Source organism: Sus scrofa, chromosome 9 (assembly GCF_000003025.6).
Source record: "Sus scrofa isolate TJ Tabasco breed Duroc chromosome 9, Sscrofa11.1, whole genome shotgun sequence".
Taxonomy (NCBI): domain Eukaryota; kingdom Metazoa; phylum Chordata; class Mammalia; order Artiodactyla; family Suidae; genus Sus; species Sus scrofa.
The window spans coordinates 117,395,349-117,409,568 of NC_010451.4; the positions used below are offsets into that span (position 1 = coordinate 117,395,349).

The window sequence follows — 14,220 nt, forward strand, 5'->3', positions numbered from 1 at the left end:
AAGATGGAAGAAAAGATGGGGGTAAAGGGTAATAAGTGAAAAAAATATACAAGTGACTGTGTTGGACATGGGCACTGGTGGTATGTAATAAGCTGAGTGGTATGATTAATTCAAACCTCTCATCTGATGCCCATCTATCTATCCATGCTGTGCAGGCATGGGAATGGTTCGTTCACATGGGATGCTTGGGCCTGACCGTCTTCCCTACAGCCAGGATCCAAAGAAAGCAGGTGGGCCTCTCCTTTTAGGGGTTTGCTTGACTCAGTCAAGCAGGAATTTGAGCTGTTTCTAAGTAGTGAGTGGAAAGAAGCCCCTGCAGTGCCCTACTTTGGGCCAGGCAGGTGTGGCATGTGTAGGACCTGACAGCAACGGATAGTGATGCTCAGGCTTTCCTTTCCAATTCAGAATCACGTGGAATTGCATAGTTCACCATCTCTTGTTCCAGAACCCAGCATTTGCCCATCTTCACTAATTTCCACAACCTCAGAAACTGAAGCTTGTGGTAGAGTACACTCTCAGTGCTTTCCTGAAAAGCCCCAGAGAGCAGCTCAGCCGGGCTGTGGGAGAGGATGGACAGGAGTAAAGGCAATAAAGAAAACTTCTCATTACCTATCTCTGGGTGCCTCTGAAAATGATTGTCTTCGCTTAACCTCAAGGTCAAGACAACCTATTTTATAGTGTTCACTGTCTCTGAGGACAAGCTTTAGCGAGCAGCTTGTTTGCTTCTTATAGTATTAAAATAGACAATGAAATCTGCTTCTCAGAAGATCATTTCACCAAGTCCCTGATGCTCTGTGGGGAATATTTGTTTCCTCATTTATATTCATGTCTCTAAAAGACAAGTAGACCTTGGATGAAATTTCAGGCGACAGTAAATTATAAATAATGTATCCATATTTTTTCTCTTCCCTACTACTTGTGTTTAATTCCCCCCAGAGTCTTGTGCAAACACCAGAGACAAGAGGACAGGAAGCTATTAACATGATGGAAAGAATGAAATGGGCTTATGTTATACGGCAGGAATGCAACAAAGGGAGATATCTTGATCAAAGGAGTTTTTTGAGGTTTTGTGGGAGTCAATTTTTTACTTTTTTTTTTTTCCTTCTCTCTCTTTTATTTTATTTTTTAACAACTCAGCTTTTCCCCAGACCATCAGGTAGGCATCTACTTGAAACAAGTCTCTTTCCTTGGCCTACCCAGAACAAGATGAGGGTTTGTCAGTGAATGGAGGCCACTTTGGGGCCCAGCTTTAAGCTCTTTTGTTCCCTGAGATACGAAATAAACATGCTTAGAACCATCAGCTGAGATCAGCCTGTCCTAAGAATAGGATGCTGCTAAGTGGGAAGCTCAGGTACTGTCGGTAAAGTTGGAAGGGATGCTGGTTACTAGGACAAAATTAGCCTATAAATCCATCAGCCCTGGTTTGCCATCACACAGGATGCTCTGGTTTTCTCAGACCTCTCACTAGGCAGGAGTGCTCCATGGGGTTCAAGCTGGCAGCCGATCAATCTTTGCAGTAAGTGAAGACACTTTACTTTTGTTTCTTACCCTTATTTCTTTCTCTCTATCTCTTACTCTCTCTCTTTTTTTCCTTTTAAGGATGACACGATCCTGCAGATGGAGCTTGCAGGGTGTGCTCTGGCTTTGGGTGTGTGAGGGGAGTAAGTACTGCTCATGATGGTGGGGAGAGGGTGGGTTGGGATGGGCTGAGCATCCGGGGAGGCTCAGAGAATGGCAGGATCAGACCTGAAGTGCTGCTGCCCCAACCACTCTGCCCAGAGGAAACCCAGTCTCAGGGGAGCTCAGAAGATGTCCTGGGCAGACAGGGGTGTTCTGGATGAGAAACACCTGGGTGCCCATGTGCCTGAGGCCTCTTTTTCCCCATATTCCTCCTAAAGGGGTCTAGGTCATGCTGTCTGTCAAGTGAATTCCAGTCCTTTTTGATAACATCTCCATCCCCATACTTAGGAAGCTAGTATACTTGTCTTCTTTTTTAATAAAACTTGCTTTTTTGGTGGAAGAGTTGAAGGATGGGGGTAGAAAAGGAGAGAATACATGGCACAGACAATGAGGACTCATTAATATTGACATGCAAATGATGGTAGGATTTGCATAATTCACTCAGGAAATTTGCATGTGGGTGTCAGAAAAAGCCTGTGATTAGGACATTGGGCATCATACTCTTCTGGCTTAGCCCTTTGCGTGTGGCATCCCTTTGAGGGATCCTGAGAATCCTCTCCTCCTACAGCTTTGTTTCACCAGAAACCCCTCTTCTGTGCTCTGCAGCTGGGATTTAACTATTCCATTCAACGACCATTATGCCCGCTGTGTGCCAGGCTTTGTACAAGGTCACGTCACATGTCCCCAAACTCTGTGTCCTGCAGCTGTTTATTTCAATGGATTCTGATAAATCTCCAAGGCAAGGCCAGCAGGTTTTGGTATGCACCAGTGATTGAAATTTAAATTTGAGCTTTTTAGTAAAACTCTGCAAAAGCTACCAAACATGGACCTATCTTTGCCATATACCATGACAGCTGTAGTGGCAAGTCCTCTGGTTCCCCAAACTGCATGGAGCTACTCAGGCAGTAACTACACTGGTTGTATTGGCAAGAGGGCTCTTCGTGTTCTCCTTTCTGAGGGATATTGGTTGTGCGGCAGGGGCTCAATGTCAGTTGCAGTCTCATAAAAACAAATACCTAAATACATTCTGAGGGTCCCCCTGTGCTATCCACCGAACAAAGCCACTACCCTGGGCTCCTTGCCAGATTTCCATGAATTGTCAACCCTCTGCTTATTGGATCTTGCTGAGCTCCCGGTTGGATTTGGGATTCTAGACTCAAACTGTGGCACACCTGTTCAGGGCAGCATCATCCAAGAGGGGCCAGTGGTTGGCATAGAAGCTGGCATATTTTAACAGCCTGAGTGGATCTGAACAAAGTACAGCTGCAAGATATTGCAGAAACCTCAGGCATATCGTCATATTGCTCACAACCACTAGTTATGGTACTACCAGGGTGGGAATTGAAAGCTCATACTACATTGAGCAGGCACTGAAACCCATGCATTTGAGGAATGAGATGATTAGTTTAGACCTAATAAATATGCAAATTGGGCTCTGTTTATGTTTCTGTCATCTGTATCCTGTTTAGGGGAAGAAAAATTTTAATTCAGTGAAAAGCTCCAACCCCTGGGTTTTGGGGTGGTAGCCTGGTTTGAGAAAGGAAACCCTAGAGGACCCCTTAATTAACCTGTGAATGTGCAGGGAAGGTCTTAAACAAGAAGAGGGTGATGCCTTCGTTCTGAGATAAGACACCTTTGAAGGGTCACGGAGGGTGAGCGTAATTGACTTCAGCCCCGTAAAAGAGATCAAGTGCCCTCTCAATTCCTCTTGGCAAGGACCCATCTTGGATTCGTGTCTTGGTTGTGTGACCAAGGTTTATTTTTATTTTTTAATTAAAACTCATTTTTCTGATTCATGTGCTCACGGTAGAGACTTTGCAAGATATTGAAAAGTGTAAAAAAGAAGGCAAAAGAGGACTTATTACCTCACTAACCTCAAGAACCACTGGTGAGATTTTGGTGTATTTGGTCCAGTGTCCAGTTTTGTCATTTAGAACAAGTCTTGTGGAGAGACACCTGAGTAGGAATGGGGTACTTTCGGCCACCTCTCTCTGTGATGGGAGGATGGGCTCTGGGGTGTGGACAGGAACCCCGTCATCCTGGTGCTCTGAGATGGCAGGCAGAGGTATGACTGGTGATAAGAGACATGTCCACCCTTGCCCCACACTATGCTCAGTCCCACCCCCAGAATGTGGAGCAGAGAGAATACGAAGTCAGGACCAGGAAGTCCCTTGTTATAGTCTACAGAGTGCACCGTGGGAAGTGGCAGAAAGGCTTAATAGCACAGACCCCAGAGCCAGAACAATGGGGGTCAAATCCCAGCTCTACAAAGAGCTGTTGTGTCTTGGGTGAGTTACCCCACCTCTCTGTGTCCCAATTTCCTCATTGTAAATACGGACACTAGAACCTACTCACAGGCTGTCATGAAGATTAAATTAGAGGGTACATGTAATGCAGTGAGAACAGTGCCTGTCAGACAGCCCTTGAAGGTCTGATATTAGTTTATTTCCTGTATACACATTAGAATACCCTTATCTCTTAAGGACATTTCCAGGATCTTCTGCTGATACTTAAATGAGGGGAGGCAGGATAAGCCCAGGACATAGAAGACCCTGGTTCAAATTCTGACTCAGCCACTTACTACCTTGTAAGTCATTTGAGTTCCATGCACCTGAGTTTCATCATCTGTGATGAAATGGGACTAATAAGGCCCTTCTCACCAGTTGTTATAAGGATGAGTTGAGACCATAGGAATGCCAAAGTGCTTTGTGTATGAAGAACTGTAGATTTAATATTGGGACTTTGCTACTGAGACTTCTACTAGGTGAGTCTGATTACAGGCAGCAGAGGACGGAAGGAGGGAAGGACAAACTCTGCTGGAAAACACCTGGGAAAGTCTAAGTGGGAGTCTGCTGTCTGACTTGGTGCATTTAGTTGGTACAGGTGGATCAGGAATTTGCAGCTGCTGGTTCCTATGGTTGCCTGAGTAGTGAGAGGTTCCAGGCAGGGCCTTGGAATTGGGGAAGGTAGGAGTGGAGGAAATATTTATTTTCCTTTGCAGGAAGAGGCAGTTGAGTTTCTGTGATGGGCTCCTTTCTGGCCAAGTCTCAGCAGAGGCTGCCAAGGAGCCAAATGCCATGCGGGGAAGGAGAGGCATCCAGGTGGCCATCAATGTCTCACCTGTGCTGAAGGCAGTGGAGGTGACACCGCTCCGCTCAGTGTCCTGGGCTGCCTGCAGGAGCACTGTGTAGTCTGTACTCTCAGACAGGCCCTCCAGTCGTATCCACGTGTCCTCCGCATCCACAATCAGCTCCTGCAGGATGAGCCCGGGGGAGGGGAATGGAAGAGGTACCAGCTTGTCATGGAGAGAAGCAAGGAAGGGAGGTCCAGACCCCCCATGGTCAGTATTGCAATGGCCATTTTTGTCCTTTCCATCCCAGATTATGTAGGGAGGAAACCATTCCAATAAGCAGAGAGAGCAGCTCCCCATGTGAGATTGAGGCCAGCAGCATTCTCATGTTTGCATGTGGGGATAAACTTGGGCCCTGGATTATTGAACCCAAGGGTTTGCGGATTGCACTGGGCCTCCTGGAGGCCTGAGGAATCAGATCGTAGGTTCCCTTCTTCCATGTCCAACAGTGTAGCTCTACTTAAATGTATTCTGTGTATTTGGCTTCTGAGTATGATTTCACTTTTAAAAAGGATTCCACTGGTAACAAAAGTTTGACAAGCAGTGCTCTAGGTAGACTGTTTCAACTGCTCACCTGAAACTGAAATTTGGGAGTTCCCTTCGTGGCTTAGCAGTTAACTACCCCACTAGTATCCATGAGGATGCGGGTTTGATCCCTGGCCTCGCTCAGTGGGTTAAGGATCCTGAATTGCTGTGAGTTATGGTGTAGGTTGCAGATGCAGCTCAGATGCCATGCTGCTGTGGCTGTGGTGTAGGCCAGCAGCTGTAGCTCAAATTCATCCCCTAGCCTGGGAACTTCCATTTGCCTCAGGTGCCCTAAAAAGCAAAAAACAAAAAACAAAACAAAACGGAACTGAAATTTGTCATCTCTTTACTGTGGGCTATTTATTGATAGACTTTATAATGCTTATCCTGAGGCCTACAGGCCTGTCAAATTTGGTATCCAGCTTATGTTTTGTTGGTCCTGCTAGTGACAATTCATTCCAACAGCATGTACTTATATTGGCTTGGGAGTTGGTACATCACTGTATTTGTTGCATCACATAACTGAGTGGAGGTGCAAGGTAGATGCCCCATAAGTTGGAGAAGAAACTGAGGCTCAGGGAGGTTTAGTGCTTTGCCTCGACTTGAGTAGAGAGTAACAGTGGAGGCAGGACTCGCATCCAGATCTCTGTCTTGCGTTCAAGGGCTCTTTCCTCAACAGCATGCCATGCATCCATAATGGCAAGCCTAGTTTGTTCCCCACGGTTGCTTGACAAAAAAAAAATGGTCTTTCCTTTTTCCAGAAAATCTCACCTTGCGACTTCCATCGGTGGATTTGTAGGTCAAGACGTAGTTCTCAATCTCTGCTCTGGGAGGCTGCCAGGAGATCAGGGCACTTTGTCTGGTGACTTCACTGGCTGTCAGATTTGCAGGAGCGTCCAGGACTGCAAAGAGGAGAAAACGCCAGGAGTGCCTGCCCCTCCCATTCCCCCCTCTTTGATTCCTGCCATGTGGATCAATATGTCCACCTGTGAGGTCTCTGGGCTGCTCCTGTGCTGACCCCACTTCTAGTTTGGACAAGAACATACAGGGCACTCCTGGATCAGGAGATAATCATTCCATGTCATGATCATTCTTGCAGCTGTTCCCCTCTTCCCTCACCTGGCCCGCTGGGCCTAGATGTGACAGCTTCCAATCTGACCCTCTGGCTCTGAAATCATGACCTTGTTAAACCCGCATGTCTGTGAGTTCATTCTTGAACTTAAAACATTCCCACATCTATGCTTTTTTTTGTACTGTTCTCCAGGCCATGACTGCACCCAGCAACTCTCTCCCCTATATCAAGCCCTTAAATATCCATCAGACTTTTCTGGACCAGATGCATTCCCAGCACTGGCCTCTTTTGCCCTGTTTCTACTGCTGTCAGCCAGACCAAGAAGAGAGAGCTACAACTCACTTTCATTGGCACTTGGGCCACAGTTAACTAAAATAAGAACAGCTCATAGCTGCACTGTCCAAAGCCTATAGGCTGTAATCTAGTCCAGGTCATGGAAACTGGTCATTTTCAGGATCCACAAAAGCCTCCCAGGATGCAGGATATGTAGCTGAGGATATACTCACGAGTAGAGAAGTTGGTGCTGATAGTGCCACTGGTGAGAGGCCCACTGGCAGCATACATAGTGACGGTGTAGTGGGTCCTAGGAAGCAGGTCAACGAGCTGGAACTCCTCACTGTCTCCATCAACCAGGATGGTCTCTCCAGCAACTGAAATCAGATGGATACAGATAAGGATGGAATAAGGCTATTCAATTCAGGAAAGATGTATCAGATCCAAAGGCATTTCCTAAAGATACAATATTAGGGAATTTGGGAAAAAAGCTTTTTATTTCTTTTTTGGCTACACCGTCGACATGTGGAAATTCCTGGGCCAGAGACTGAACCTGAGCCACAGCAGCAACCGGAACCACTGCAGTGACAACACTGGATCCTTAACCCACTGCACCACAGGGAACTCCTGCCAAAAAAAATCTCTCAGAGGTTATTTAGCTTAGCATTTTATTCCATACAAAGATCTCTTCTCACCTTGTTTTGCATCTTAATTGAAAAAAGTATTCCTTATTTGGAGGCCAAATTGTCTTTGTGTAATTTCTATTCAGGTCTCTGGAGTTACAAGAATAAACCAGATCCTTTGTCTACATGACACGTTCCTGCCCCCACCTCCTAATCATGTCTTTTTTCTTCTAGACTGAGAAAACTCAACCCTCAACCCCCATTACGTATGTGATGATTCTAACACTGTCACAATCCTGGGTGCCTTTCTTTAAACAAGTAACAATTTATCAGTATCCCTGCTTAAATGCAAACTTAGAGGAGAACTGAGAACAATAATTGAGATGTACTGACAAGGAAAGAAACAGGGTCAATTTCTGCTTCTGTTTGTGCCAATTATGTATATTAATCCTTTGGGTTTTGAGACAGTCATGGGGTATTGTTATCACATGCTGGATTATTACTAATCAAAGATCTTATTTATAACCCCCTCCCCAACCTAGCCTTGTGTAGTTGATTTTCGTTGGGTTTTTTTGCACCCGTGGGAGGAAGTTTGCTTTCATTTCTACTGCATTTTGCCTCATTGACTGGGTTTGGGGCCACTGTTTCAGTTCATTAAAATATATCTGAATTTGGATTCTGTTGATCACAGTTTTGTTTTATACACAAGTTTGGTATTCATGTCTTCTCAGTATTCATTCAAGCTGTTGATAAAACTGTTCATTAGATCAAGGCCAGCCCTCTTATTGTGTCTTGAGAATTATCCTGAGTTAGTCAGCATTTAACAGAATTTACTAGGCATTTCTCCAAACCATGGAAAGGCTGAGGTTTCACGTTTTTTTGTGCTCTAAAGGCACAGAAAGGCATGCAAACAGGTTAAAATGTAAAATAGCCCTTTGGAAGAGCTCACATAATGCCTCTATCTTTTTTAATAGCCTCTTTTGCAACACGCTGCCAATAGTCAAATCTCCAGCCACATCAACTATGACACTTCCTTAAACTCCCTGAGCTCTCTCCAAATGCTCACAGGCTGCTCTTTTTCTTGGAATTCCTTTCTTCCTCTATTCTCTTTTTCAATAACTGTATCTAAGATCTGCCTTCTTTCTTCCCCAAGGTGTTTTGCGGTTGCCCATATCATGACAGTGCCCACATCGAGTTGTAACTGTTTACTTGTCTGCATCATCACCAGGAATGACTTCTGTGAAGACAAGAACTCATGTTTTGTCTCTGAATCTTTAGAGCCTTAGAGAGGGCTTGGCACATGGAAAGGCATTAAAAGTGTTGAATGAAAGGAAATTAGATTGGATCTGAGCTGCAGCCATGACCTGTGCCACAGCTGTGGCAATGCCAGACCTTCATCTGTTGTGCTGGGCTGGGGATCAAACCCGCACCCCAGCAGTAATACCAGCTGCTGCAGAGACAATGCCATATCTGTGAGCAGGTGCATCTAACTGCCTTAAGGGAACAATGAGAGCTTTGACAGAGGGAAATTGTTAAAACCAAGTCTTGAAAGAGGGGTTTTTCAGGCAGACAGGTGGGGAGAGCATTTCCTGGTAAAGAACATGTACAAATGCATGGTGGTTTGAGAAGGCAGGTGAGAGTTAAGAAATGCAGGATCACACTGTATAAGGAGGGATGGTAGGAGTTGAAGTGGCTTGTTCATGCACACAGTGGGTCAGGATGTATCCATAATAATGATATTTATTCTCCTAGGAAGGTCATTCTGTGAGCTATGTTAACTCCAAATATGATCCACCATCTCAGTGATTAGTGGGTCTTTCTAATGCTGTGCTGAGATACTAATATGTGCTAGCAGATTTGCCTATTTAAAAAAAGGACATAAAGTGGCTTTCATAAAACTCATTCTTTGTGAACCTGTGCTGGTATGTAGTAATCACTCATTGTTTTCCAAGTTATTTAATAGTCTGTTTTGGTTTTTAATGTCCCAAGCTTTGACAATCAGTTGACTTTGCAGCTTACGGAACTGGCTTCGTCTGTCATTTTCGAAAATTACAACATATGTCTGCCTTCTGTCTTCTGGCATCTTTGTTCTCTAGATTCCTGACTATAACCCATAATATTCTGTGCACACATGTATAATTTAGGCAGGGGAAGAATTTTCCTAGGCCTAGACACTTGTACTACTCAACACTATTTTGCTTTAGGCTTCTCTATTCAACTTTTGCAAACAGCATTAAGGTGAACAAGTATCGTGAAGAGAAAGTTGAAACTCAAGATTTCATGGTGGCTCAACCTTTTGGCTTGGATATAGGTAGAGAAGACCAAAGCAGCATGAAGGCTTAATAGTTCTGAATCCTTTGTCACCTGTTATCTTAGATTATAGATTTCAAACATGGTCCTTGAGTATTTTCATTACTCTGTAAATATCTAGAAAAGTCAGTTTTCTTGCCCATAGCACTTTGGGGGCAAGTTCAGCTCAATTCAGAGTTTTGTCTTTCAAGTGCTATGTCTGCCTGTGATTGCCTTTGGTTACATACCTTTCTTTACCTTTTAGATTCAGCTTTCTCAATGCCCATGGTTGATAACAGTTCACAGAATTTGGGGGATATCTTGAGGGCTTTATGGTGAAGTTAAAGCAGGAAAATTTCTAATTTTCTCTCAGACTGATAAAGTGTTTTGTTTTCACTCTCATACTATTCTTCAGCCCTAGTCCCCACCATTCCCACCTGCCTAATGCATAGACCTGCAGACACCCACCTGCAAAGTGAGTGAGAACAATAACGTAGTTCTCCACTATGCCCACTGGTGCCCTCCAATGCAACAGAGCTTCTGTTGGAGTGATGTTGGTAGCGGTCAGATCCACAGGATTGTCCATGGCTGAAACAGGATAGGAAAATATCAGGTAAAGGTAAGAGGAATGGCAGGATGGAAGTGCAGTGAACTATCTCCTATAGTTTTACCCATAATGCATGTCCGCTGGTGTGTTGTACAAAATAACCAAGTGAGAGAAGACCTCTTTCCTTTCCCTGCTTCTGATTCCATCCACCCCTTCCTCTTCTCCTGTTCCTCCTCCCCTCAAATACCCAGTGCTCCCTGATTGTGCTCAGATCTTCCTTTAAATTCATTCACTAACTTCTTATGTGGAGCGTACTATCACGTCTTATGGAGGAGCCCAAGGTATGGCTATTGTGTTTCAGACATTTAAACCCAGATGGAGAAACTAAGAACATACAGAAACTGTGATATTTCATTAGTTAGTGAGAGAATATGCTTGCCAGGCCTTTTGTCCTTTCTTACATATAAGGGGTATTCCTTGTGGAACAGTCTCTGTTGATGAACTTCCGGGAGTGTGGGGGGAGTTACATGATGTCAGGAAGTAACCCCAGCACCTGGAACTTCGAAGGGATGTGCCTCAGGTTGCCTTTAAAGTCAGATATGATTATTGAATTCTTGCTTTGCTATTCAGGAGGCCGATCCATCCTGAGTCCTGGGGATCCCTTTTTGTGGCATAGAGGTCAAGAGCCAGGAGTGCTTGTGGAGGAACAGAGTCTGCTTCTCAGAGCACCACGTCTGCATTCTCATTTGCCTAAGCTCTATGCCTAAGCTCATCTCCCTTCCAGAAAGTTGGGATTTATTTTAGAAATTCATGCTATTACAATAATTTAGGCATCAGTTCAACCAGCATGTCATAGAATTTACTTTGGGGGACCAAGATGTGCTGTTGGTCTGTACTCTTGTTCTCTAACTGAAGGTTTTTATCACTAGCCTATGTCCTTCATTTCAAAGAAACAACCATAAATTGTGCTTACAGTTTTAACATCTGATTTGTATCCATAATCAGTGCCTTGAACGAGGTCTTCACATGTAACCTCATGAAAAGAAACAAAGCATGACAATGGGAGAAAAAATTTATATATACATGTATATATAACTGGGTTCCCATGCTGTACAGTGGAAAAAAAAAGTGTGTTGGGGGAAATAACAATAAAAAAAATTAAAAAAAAATGGGCACCAAGTCTCAGGACATTTAAAGAAAAAAGAAGAAGAAAAGTCTTATGAGACTATGGTTAACTTGACTTCTCTAAGATCAGCCATGAGACCCCGAGGAGTACTCATTTTCAAAAGTTAAAAAATCATAGCCCTCACATTAAAACAACAATAAAAAACAACAGCAAAACAAGACGTTTATTTCTATGAGCAATCTGGTTATGGGGAGTTTCCAAAATAACTCTTCCTGCACTTGAAGGAAGGAAGGGTGAGTTGGTACACTATTGAAATTCTGCTTTAGACATGCTTGCCTCTGTGCCCCAAAAGCCAAAGAATGAGTTTTTCATTTGAGTTGCTGTTCTCTTTTACCTTAGGGGTAGGAGGCTCTTGAAATCCATTTTATTGTCCTCACTGAGAAAACCCTAATTTCTTTACCATGAATTTCTAAGACTTTAAGGGACATACCGGCTGGCTTCTTTTAACTCACTGGGTATCATTTCAGGTTCCTATCTGCTGATATTTCTATGGTCATAGATAACTTGATAGAAAGGGGAAGACTGAACCAAAAATATGGCTATATTATCTGTAGTCATAGGCATAGAAGGAGATTAGGCAAGGTGAGAGCATCCTGTGTGTAGTTTTTAGAGGAATAGTTTTATTTCTGAATTTTTGCAGCAATGTTTCTTTAGCCATGGCCTTAGAGATGCTCTTTCTGGGCTTGTGAGAGCATCTACAAAAGCAGTGAGGAATTCCCAATTACATTGCCCTCATGCAGGAAACACCACTCTCTGAGGAAAGTAAGCAACCTCAGGAAATCCAGGCGTTCTCTCTCAATTAGCAAGCTGGATGTTTTCCTCTGTGCTATAGGAACAATAGCTTTACTGAGAGGTAGGTCTGGGGGTTGGGAACAGAAAATGTTGGCTTTCCCCTCTCGTGACTTCTACAGCAAATCTCTCCTAGTTCTGCATGATGGGCCGACTGAGGGGTCAGAGAAGGAGGGCAGTGGAGCTGCTGCAGGAGCTCTATCCTCAGGCCCATCTAAGGGGCTCATTTTCTAGAGGAAAGCGCTGATGCAGCTCTTGGGTGGTTTCTAGTCATATGGGATGAGGAGTTTCATGACTCCGAGGATTGTTCCTGGAATAACTACATACTTTTTCCTCTAAGGTAAAATTAGATGGGATGCATCAGATGTCTGCTCTGGAATTCACTTCTGTCATGAGTCTTTGAAAGGTCACTTTTCGTATTGGAAATTCCATGAAAATTTATGAGCTAAACCAGTAAAACTCTTAAAGGGTGACTCTCTAAACTGGAATTACAGAAGAATGTCAAAGGGGAGACAATTGCTGACTGCTTTGCATAACGGTGTGAGTCAGTGTGATCCCAGGAGTGGAGCCTGGTATCCTGGAACCACTGTCATGTGCATTAGCCGGAATAACTTCAATTTTGCCTCTTCTGTTGGTCACAGGTCCTCAGCCACGGTGCTGACTTGGGCTGTGACAGGGAGACATGCCCACCTGTGTGCACGAGGGTGCAGATGCGCTCACTCTCCTCCCTGCCCCGCACGCTGTTGAGGCTGATTTCATATTCGGTAGCTGGGTACAGCTTGGTGATGGTGAATTCTGTCACTGTGTTGGGCACCACTGAGCTGTCCAGGCGTCCCACTAAGAGCAGAAGCCAGAGTTAAAGTTCAGTCACTCCTGCATTGACGCCACTCATTGTACAGTCCTGGTGGCGCTTGGTCTTGAAGCCCTGATGGGTGCAATGCTCAGCACCCAGTGTGGGGAGGGGTGGCCTGGAAATGTTGGATGTTGAACAGACCTTGCATGCTGATCCCACTCCCTCCTTTTATAGGTTCCCAGGAACAAAGAGAAAAACCATTATTTTAAAAGTGGTTTTCTAACAAGCTGGTCCTAAAGCAGTATAGAGGGCATGACTGCCAAGAGTGGTCCATGCAGCCCAGAGACAGGGTAGTCTGGCAAATTCTCTCACCCCCTCACTGGCAGCGAGTATACCCTCCACTTCATTAACAATTCCACATGCACCAGTAAGAACTGGCAGGAGGCAGGTGAGGTCTGGGCCAACTTCTTCTGACTCATAACTTGGCTGGAATGGCAGTAATGAGGCCACTGTCACTGTGCTTCCCTTCAAGGCTCCATCTGACTCTGAGGTATCTTTAGGTGTGCCCTGGGGGTTTTAGGCTTGGGCTTTAATCCTTAGAAAAGTGCATGTCACCCTAGCTCTTGGCAGATTCTTTTAGAGTTCCTTGTTTCTCACTACACTGTCTGGATAATGGTGACCAAGTACCATGCTTCACTCTACTGGTGAAGGGCCTGCTTTCTGAGTAACTGTATCAACCCACTCTCATTCTGATGGAGCATGCTACAGAGAGGGGGGAAGATGCCTGCAGCGGGGTGAGATCTTCTGGGCTATTCTAGTTCTCCCATAATAATCTTCATCCAGCTGCAGTAGTGAAATCAATAAACTTTATTACCTTGTGTTGGCCGATACGATACTCGATAGTAATCAAAAGATGCAACAGGAGGACTCCAGGAGACCATAACTGAGTCCTTGGTCACATTGCTAATTGTGATGTCTTTGGGTGGATCGATTCCTATGAGGACCCAGGTGGTCATGGGAGAAAGAGAGAAAAGCACAGTGTGAAAAAGAAATCCTACTTTTGGTTTTATGTGGACCAAGAGCTAATGGTACCCCAGAGGCAGGCAATAATTTACTTTATCCTAGGGCATTCTTAAAACCATGATCAGGGTGAAGTCTCACCTGAAACCTCATAGGTATGGCCAGAGCCATGCTCCTGGAGAATATTTTAACAACATGAAGTCAAGCTGTCAAGGTCTGTGCCTGTGCAGCAACCATTACCTATCTGAAGGCCAATTGGGGAATTTCCTTTAAGTTTGTATGTTTTGTTTTGA

General features: G+C 44.5%; 1 protein-coding gene and 1 long non-coding RNA gene across 8 annotated transcripts in view; one reads left to right on the forward strand and one right to left on the reverse strand.

Moving 5' to 3' along the window:
- The window catches only part of LOC102162878, a 381,084-nt gene that overhangs the window by 148,141 nt on the left and 218,723 nt on the right, over nucleotides 1-14,220 (forward strand). The gene's annotated exons all lie outside the window — the stretch shown is intronic.
- Nucleotides 1-14,220, reverse strand: part of TNR (tenascin R) — a 424,403-nt gene that overhangs the window by 29,419 nt on the left and 380,764 nt on the right. For all 5 annotated transcript variants that reach the window (XM_021063666.1, XM_013989629.2, XM_021063665.1 and 2 more), the window contains 6 exons: nucleotides 13,782-13,901; nucleotides 12,805-12,951; nucleotides 10,061-10,180; nucleotides 6,914-7,057; nucleotides 6,107-6,237; nucleotides 4,801-4,933 (listed from right to left, as the gene is read on the reverse strand). In XM_021063666.1, coding sequence (XP_020919325.1) covers nucleotides 4,801-4,933; nucleotides 6,107-6,237; nucleotides 6,914-7,057; nucleotides 10,061-10,180; nucleotides 12,805-12,951; nucleotides 13,782-13,901 — 795 coding nt within the window. The remainder of the gene's footprint in view (nucleotides 1-4,800; nucleotides 4,934-6,106; nucleotides 6,238-6,913; nucleotides 7,058-10,060; nucleotides 10,181-12,804; nucleotides 12,952-13,781; nucleotides 13,902-14,220) is intronic.